Source organism: Emys orbicularis, chromosome 18 (genome assembly GCF_028017835.1).
Source record: "Emys orbicularis isolate rEmyOrb1 chromosome 18, rEmyOrb1.hap1, whole genome shotgun sequence".
Classification (NCBI taxonomy): Eukaryota; Metazoa; Chordata; order Testudines; family Emydidae; genus Emys; species Emys orbicularis.
The window spans coordinates 23,837,161-23,846,085 of NC_088700.1; the positions used below are offsets into that span (position 1 = coordinate 23,837,161).

The window sequence follows — 8,925 nt, forward strand, 5'->3', positions numbered from 1 at the left end:
GCTGCTGCCTGCAGAGCTGGGCCCTCACTCAGCAGCCCACCACTCTCTGGCTGTCCCGCTCTGACGGCAGTGCAGAAGTAAGGGTGACAATACCACAACCCCTCCTAAAACAACCTTGTGCCCCCCCTGCAACTCCCTTTTGGGTCAGGACCCCCAATTTGAGAAACGCTGGTCTCCCCCCCATGAAATCTGTATAGAACAGGGTAAAAGCACACAACAGACTAGATTTCATGGGAGGCGGGGACCAGATTTCATGGTCTGTGATGCATTTTTCATGGCCGTGAATTTGGTAGGGCCCTATCTATGGGCCTGGGAGGAGGGTGGCTGGGAAGTTTGGGCACTAGGGGCTTCCAACATTATTCATCAGAACTATTTCTGATGTAAAATTCAGCTTTTGATTAACCCCCCCCCCCCCAATGCCTTTGTATGGAAATTTCCACTTTTTGCATGAAAATCTAAACTTTCAATTCAGAAATGCTGCCGCTGTGCCTCATGGGAGTTGTAGTCCAGGTGCCTCATGTACCTATTCTCCACTTTGAGCTGGGTTCCCCAGCTGGTGGCGACTAGTGGGGAGGGACACAAAGGGGGTACCAGCCAAAGGGGGGCACGTGGCATCACCATGTGACACCCTACGTGACTCCTCCCCACCCCACCCCCAGCCTGGGGCCCTCACGCTCTCCCCATTCCGTCCCTTCCCCATCCCACGTTACCTGGCAGGAGGGGCTCTGTCCCGCTGCGCTGCGCTGCGCTGGGCAGCATCCCCTCCCAGGCAGCGTGGGACAGTGCAGCAGCCGGGCAGCATGGCCAGAAGTGGAGATGCTCTGGCCCTGCCTCTTCCCTTCCAGCTCTGGCCCCGCCGGCTGCTGGCCCCTTCTCCGCCCCCCCCCCCAAGTGTTTGAGGAGGGTCATGTGACCCTCCAGGCCTCTCCCACCCATCGCCCTTGCTGGACTTCATCTCCCATGATGCACAGCCTCTCTTGACTGAGAGGAAAGACTGTGGTGCATCATGGGAGATGCAGACCAACCAGGGAGCCCAGGCTGTAGAATACAGTGGGGTCATGAGACACCCAAACTACAACTCCCATGAGACACCGCAGTGACCTGTCAGAATGTTTTGCCAAAAATGTGAAATTTTCAGCAGAATATCTCCCTCCCCACCCCTGGCCCCTTTTCCACCCAGCACAGAGAGAGCTGATGTACAGTGAAGTCTCACTGATGGGCAGAGGACCAGCCCGTGTGCTTCTCAGTAACACGCATGGAGTTCTGCATGTGAAGCAGACCCTGTTCAGTGCAGAGACCAGCCAGAACCCACTGCAGGAACCCTGGCCTAGTAACCAATCAACTCACCTGAGGGCCTTGACACATTCATCTGTCAAAAGAAAGAGAGAGGTGTGAGTGTTGCAGAATCACCCTGCAGCTGCCTGAGCCTCTAGTCCAGTGGTCTCCAAACTTTTTTGATCGCGCACCCCTATCAGTAAAAAAATGTTGAGCTCGCACCCCCTGCCGCGACGAAGCAAAAAAAAAAAGCCGCTCGGACTCCCGCCCGAACTGCCGAAGCAAAAAAAGAAAAAAGAAAACCGCTTGGACTCCCGCCTGACAAAGCAACAAAAAAAGGCTCCTCCTGCCGCGCACCCCCCCCGGAGCCTCTTGCGCACCCCCTGGGCTGCGCGCACCCACTTTGGAGACCACTGCTCTAGTCAGCTAAGAAAAATATTGGAACTACCAGAACTCCATAGGCAGAAGGACCTGAGCCCCGGCAGGGGTGTGTTTTGTGACCAATGCAATTGAATAGAGTCCAAGCCTGACAGTGCAGGTGGGAGAGAAATGAATCCGGTGCCCGGTGGCATTTACCTGACTTTGGGAGGACGACCAGCATGTTATCGGTGAGGCCCATGGGTGGGTAGAGCTCCTTGAATCTCTTCATGACCTCAGAGTCCACCTTCTGGTCTCTACCTGCAGCCAGAGATCAGAATTAAAGCAAATCTCTCCAGCTCAACCCTTGTGAAAGCACATGACATGGTTCCTTTGCAGCTGGATGGACAAACTGAGGGCTGATCAAATGATGACAGGCCGTATGCCAGGAGAGTGAGGGAATGCTGCGCTAACTGAGACGGACGGAGAGGCGGTTGTGTGAATATAGGATCAGCTAGATGGTTGGAGAGAGGAATGTGTTCTGGACCCTTGAATAGACCGAATCTTTGATGTATTGGACAGTGTAACCCCTGCATGATGGGCCATGCTGCCAACAAACAGACCCGTTACAGGATCCCCGTGGTTTCCAGCATTCACCCAGCAGTTAGTGAGAGCTGTTGGTAAAAACGCTTCAATTTGCTTGGGTTGTGTCAGCGTGCCCTTGGGGTTGTGGCAATGCCACTGTGCCCTCAGGATTGGCTCTCAGGAATAGTCTAGGGAAAGAGTTTGCTGGCACCAATATTTACAAAACAGCAACTATTAGAAAATAGTCACGGAAACATTTCAAAGTTCCCTTCAGCCCAGAACAGAAATAACTCGGTGTGGCTGGTAGCCAGTCATGGCTCAATTCTCTATCTCCATACTCCCCCATCGAGCTAGCCCCATCACTTGAGGAGCTGAAGTCACCACAGGGGCTGAGTACCTGTCTGAATACTGAACACAACACACCGCTCATGCAAAAGGCAGACCAAGGACTCTCCATGGAAATGGCAACAGAGAGTCCTTGGTCTGCCGACGAAGTGGGTATTCACCCACAAAAGCTTATGCTCCAATACATCTGTTAGTCTTAAAGGTGCCACAGGACTCTCTGTTGCTTTTTACAGATCCAGACTAACACGGCTACCCCTCTGATACTTGACTCCATGGAAATGGTTCATCAGCCAATACAGCTGAAAAACTCATAAGCTGCTCATGGGTCACTTGCGACCAGAACTAACACTACCCCGTCCCAAGGGTTTGGTCAGTTTGCTTCTCTCTGCTCAAGAGCCACCTCTGCTCTAAACTAGTGGGTTTTGCTTGCCCCACAAGTGGGCCTTGGGGCAGGGTTCGCTGTCTGGTCCAGCCCAAGGTCAGCAGAAAAGGCTAATGGCCCCAGTGCTGGGCAAACCCAGGTCTCCCAGCTGAGCTCACATGGTAAAATACACGGAAGCCTCTGCAGGGGCCAGGGCATTACTCAGACAGGCAACTTAGTGCGGATGCTTTAGTTGTGATGCTGGATAGAGAGGCCAGGAATCCTGCCTCGGCCAGGTGTGTGGGGACAGCTCAGCTGCTGGGAGCTTCACCAATCCCACCTCATCTTCCCTGGCTCATTTCAATGTTGTTTCCTCCTGCAGTGTGTGGGCCACGTCCCCTTCTCCCAACACCTACTGTAGAGCTGCAGGGTGGTGCTGCTCTTCCCGTCACTGTCCTTGAAGGTGTACACGATGGCATAGTGAGTGTAGTCCGTCTCCATCACACGCAGGTCCTTCTTGCCCATCTCTGTAAAAGGAAACCAGGTGATGGCCAGATACTGCAGTGTCACATCCTCCCTTTCTTCCCCAACCACCACCCAACAGCTGTGAGAGGGGCAATGTTGCCTAGGGGAGAGAGCACTGGACTGGGACTCAGAAGACCTGGGTGAGCTTGGGCAAGTCCGTTTGTGCCTCAGTTCCCCTATCTGTAAAAGAGGGATAATGATACCGACCTCCTCTGTAAAGCACTCTGAGATCTGCTGGAGAAAACAGCCACATAAGGGCTAAATATTATTAGTGTGGGTGCTACGCTTTGCACATGGCTTTTTGCTGCGGTATTTTGGATCAGAGCTTGGGCAATGGCTACGTGGGACTATCCCCACATAGTCCTAATAAACCTCGAACCCCATGGGAGCCCAGAGGGGGCACGTTCCACCGGCAAGCCCTGCCAGTGCCAATTTGTCCCACCTCACCTGTGCTAGATGGCATGTGCTGAAACCAAGGAGATCAGAGCTGTGTCTTATGGCTGCTGCTCCCATTGGCTCAGGCCAACCTGATCCAAAAAGATCCTCTGACCCTGCTGCTGCAAGCGGCTAGACTGGCTTGGAACAGAAGCATGTGACCAGGTGTGTAGTTTGCCTGTGCAGGTGCTAGGACTGAAGGCACAGATCGGGGAACCTTCTGCAAATGGCTGGTTCTGGGCATGGCTCTAATTTGCACACACAGTTGTGCTAACTGGGTGTGCAAGCTCAGCATGCAGTTGCACATACACCCTTAACACACTCAGTAATGACAACGTGACTCATCTTGAGAACTTCACCTCTCGTCAGGTGATGGGTCCGGCTCGGATAACCAACACTGAGGCGATAACCACCAGCTGGAAGCAAAGGGATTGCTGGGGCTGACCTCCCCACCCCCAGCACCAGCATCTCTGGTGGGGAGGGAGAGCAAGGAGGTGGGAGGAGGTCCTGTTCCTCACCTCTCTCTCAGGGTCAGCCATAGAGTCCTCATTGTGGCCTTTTCCAGGGGCGCTCCCCTGAATGCTGGGGAGCTCGGGCAGGATTGTACCGCCCTACAGTATAGCTCCCCCTATAGGTTCCCCTAAGGCAGTGCAGTTGTGTGTCATGCCCAAACCATGGCACTGGCTCCAGGCACCATTTGGCAATTGGCCCAGGAGCTCTTTGAAAATATATAACTAATAAGCAGCAAAGCCCTGTGAATGAGCCATGATCCCACTGCCCCCTGTGCCCTGCCCCTGTGCCCTGCCCCCTGCCCCTGTGCTGGCCAGCGTGGAGAGCAGCAGCCCCCCAGGACGTACGCGAATTGGTGTAGTGACCCAGCTGCCCAGTCTTCTCAAAGACCAGCTCAATTTTCTTACATCCGTCTGGTCTGAAAAACAACAAATGACAAAACAAGCTCATGTTAAACCAGCATGTGAGACATCCAGACCACCTGGCATCACCTGGGTGATGTGTGAGCCTATCCTGACCTAGGGAGGGGACATGGCATCGCTGGGAGTGGGCATGAGCCTGTCCCAGCGGGGGGAGGGGACCATGGCAGTGCTGGGGATGGGTGTGAGACCATCCCAGGTGTGGGGAGGGGACGTGGCATTGCTGAGATCGGGGAGGGGGGGGAGCCCGTCCTGGCTGTGGGAAAGGGATGTGACATTGCTGGAGGTGAGCCTGTCCCAGCTGGGGGAGGGGACATGGCATCATTGGCAGTAAGATCCCATCCCGGATGTGGGGAGTGGATGGGGCATTGCTGGGGGGGGACGTAAGCCCGTCCTAGCTGTGGGGAGAGGACGTGGCGTTGCCAGGGGTGGGGGTGTGAGACCGTCCTGACCAGAGGGGTGCAGGGAAATTTAGTGGAGATTTTCATTTGTGGAATTTTACTGTCCAAATTCCTGTTCACTGGCAGAAGAATCCCGCTGTGGCCACGTCCCATGGGAACTGGTGGTATACGCAGAGTGACCCATGGTGCCCAGTGAGGAGAGCATCTGGTAATTTCAGCACCACAACCCTCTGCTGTGGAGCTAGAAAGCAGGATTCTCAAACTGCACCGCAACCTCCTTCTTACAACAAAGTTACTACATGACCCTGGGGGGGGAGGGGGAGGGGAGGGGCAGGCAGAGCCCAAGCCCCATCGCCCCAGGTGGGGAGAGAGGGGGCCACAGCCCGAGCCCCATCGCCCCAGGTGAGGGTGGAGCTCAGGCTTCAGCTTCAGCCCCGGGTCCCAGCAAGTCTAATGCTGGCCCTGGTGACCCCATTAAAATGAAGTCATGACTTTGGGGTCCCAACCCACAGTTTGAGAACTGCTGAGCTAGATAAATGCTCTGCAGATGCTGCCAACCACTGTAGTTATTAGGCATGGCCAGTAGGGGGAGACAGGCAGGCCCAGGCCAGGCCAGCATGTTACAATCACTTACAAGGGGTAGGCAATTTTGAAATGCAGATTGTCCTCTGGTGTGACGGTAATGATGGCTGCAAATGTCTTCATCAAGTCCTTCATGCTCTGGAAGATTGGGCAGTTCGACACCGCTGCCACGATGTGCCACATCCCTGAGAACTGCAGCATAGTGTTCTGGATGAGAGCTTGGAAAAGAGACCGCCAGCCCTGCTCCTGCCAGCCGCAGCCCTCAGCTCTCTGCGCTGGCCCCGCCCAGGAACGGCACCCAGAACCTTACTGCTGTGACAGCTCTTATCTAGCGCTTTTCTTCCAAAGCACTTTACACAGGTCAGCAGCAGTATCCCTGTGACACTCTGCACCCCATATCCACCCTAGTGATAGGATTATGGTATAATTACGATGCATCTTCTACAAAACATGTCATGGGAGGTGTCAATGGAAAAGTTATGGTTTGCTGAATATGAGTATCCTATTTGCATGCATGTATCATTTTTGTATCTGAAGTTATGAATATTGACTATGCACCAGTATTTCAAATGTGTTTGCTCCTGGGTAACAGACACAAAGTACAGGTTTCAGAGTGGTAGCCGTGTTAATCTGTATCAGCAAAAACAAGGAGGAGTCCTTGTGGCACCTTAGAGACTAACAGATTTATTTGGGCATAAGCTTTTGTGGGCTAAAACCCACTTAATTGGATGCATGGAGTGGAAAATACAGTAGGCAGGTATATATATATAGCACATGAAAAGATGGGAGTTGCCTTACCAAGTGGGGGGTCAGTGCTAATGAGCCAATTCAATTAAGGTGGAAGTGGCTTATTCTCAACAGTTGACAAGAAGGGGTGAATACCAAGGGAGGGAAAATCACTTTTGTAGTGCTAATGAGGCCAATGTAATCAAGGTGGCCCATTTCAAACAATTGACAAGAAGATGTGAGTATCAGCAGAGGGAAATTAGTTTTTGTAGTGACCCAGCCACTCCCAGTCTTTATTCAGGCCTAATTTGATGGTGTCCAGTTTGCAAATTAATTCCAGTTCTGCAGTTTCTCGTTGGAGTCTGTTTTTGAAGTTTTGTTGTTGAAGAATTGCCAGTTTTAAGTCTGTTATTGAGTGTCCAGGGAGATTGAAGTGTTCTCCGACTGGTTTTTGAGTGTTATAATTTAGTTAGTTTATTACATGCTCGGTTACAAGCATTGTCTTTGGTTAGAGATCTGGGGTGCAATTGACCTGGGGTGAGTGACTGATCTTTGGGACTGGGAGTAGCCTGCCTGTTGTGATTTTTGGTGTAAGGGACTATCTGTGACAAAGGCAAGCTAGACCAGCGTGCCCAAGGGGACTGTCTGTGACTCCATGCTGAGGCTGTTATAGTGCCTGAGCAGTTCACACTTGATATTTGGCAGGTGAAATCTAATTATAGAACATACACCCAGGCTGGGGTTTGTGCCCTGCTTCTAACCAGTCTGCCCTAGGCTGCCCCCCATGGGCATGAGCCACTCCAGCTGGCTTGACAATGCTGTTTGGGAGGGAGGCCAGAGGAGGTGAATTAGAGCCTCGGCTGTGTGCTGGCGCTTTGCACAGGGGTGCGAGTGCTGGGGCCCAGCCTGGGAGCTCAGTTACTCTACAGGACTCAGCCGAGTGACACGAACCCCGATTCACTCAGGTGCCAGCGGAGAGCAGGGTCTGGCCAAGGACTCTACAAAGCCCAGTCCCAGGCTTCAGCAGGTCCTGGTGCTCTGACTCCCTCGTAAACCAGCTGGCTCGGCGTGAGCCATCCACTCCCCACGAGTGACTGACCTGCGAGGCGACAGCTCCAGAAAGCCCCAGCTATTCTCGGCTCTTTTTCTTAAATCCACCCCTTATTTGGGAAGGGAAGCTGGAAGGAGTGTGAAGCCTCCCAGTGGGTGAGGCCCACCAGAGAGCCTGGGTATCCCCCTGCAGCTGCTGGGTATGACCACTGGGGAGATGGACCAACCCACTTTACACAGTCGTCAGACTTCCAGGGACAACCACACTGGAGCAGACTCGAACCACTGACCTAGAGGGGAAAGGCCTCACACCCTACTGGGCTACAGCCAGGCCTTGGCTTGCTTCACTCCTCTCCCTGAAGCCTTTTGCCCCCTGCTTAAGTGGTCCAGAAAGAAGCTTTAATGTTTGGTTCAGAAGAAGCGCGAGGACACAAGAGCTGGAGTAGCTGCTCCCTCCGAGTTTGCTGGACCAGGGGTGGGTTGGGGTTCAGTGTGTATCAACTCACCTTTTACAGGGCCATTGCTGGGTCTCTGCACTGGGGCTAGCACAGGAGGAAGGGGAGACCTTGCCTGAGGGAGGGGAGGGACTGGACACTGCCTGGGTGTCTCTCTATCCTCCCCCCAGCTCCAGAGAGTCGAGGCAGCATCATACAGGGGCAATGTGTTCTCCTAATGGTGCCCCTGGAGAGCCAGTCTTGGAATGGACTAGCCCTGCCGGTGTCCAGCCCTGCCCTGCCCTGGCAGAGTTGGAGGGTGGGACAGGAATAACAGGAGATCCTTACTAAGGTTTTACTCAGTGCTTGCCTGGGAAACAATGACGGCAATCAACGGGGTTTGCCTGGAGTCAAGAGCCCAGGATTTGGCCCGGGGGTGCCAGAAGAGCATGGGCAAAGCTGCAGGAGCACCCAGGATTGGAGTGGCATGGAGCTGCATGCACAGAGCCTCCGGGGGAACTTGGGCTGGGATAGCAGGGAGGTGCTACCGATCAGGGTTGGGGGCTATGGGAGGAGGGGCTTGAGGTCCCAGGCTGCAACAGCAGAGGTGCTGCAGGCCATTACTGAGGTATCTTGGCGGAGCTGCCTGTGAGCCAAGACTAGACTAGAAGCCAGCACAGCAGCCTGGGGAAACCTGCTCCATGGCTCTGCGCCTATCCCAGTAACAGAAGAGGGAGCACCTCGCGTCGTGAGAGTGAACATTCACTCTGCCACCAAGGACTGTTGGGTGTTACCTTGGCAGCATCGAAGTCTGGCTGCACGGGGACCTCAGCCCGGGCCTGGAACACACCGAGCAGAGCCAGCGTAAGGCTCAGCAGCATGGCCGTCATCTTCACGACTGTCCCCTCACTTCTCTGCAT

General features: G+C 53.9%; 1 protein-coding gene across 1 annotated transcript; it reads right to left on the reverse strand.

Annotated features, from left to right (window-relative positions):
* Positions 1–523: 523 nt before the first annotated feature.
* Positions 524–8,925, reverse strand: LOC135891447 (lipocalin-15-like). Its single transcript, XM_065419003.1, has 7 exons — positions 8,800–8,925; positions 5,848–5,987; positions 4,741–4,811; positions 3,334–3,450; positions 1,852–1,947; positions 1,348–1,369; positions 524–563 (listed from the first exon to the last, which is right to left on the reverse strand). Exons 1-7 carry the CDS (start codon positions 8,923–8,925, stop codon positions 524–526), a joined length of 612 nt encoding a protein of 203 aa, XP_065275075.1.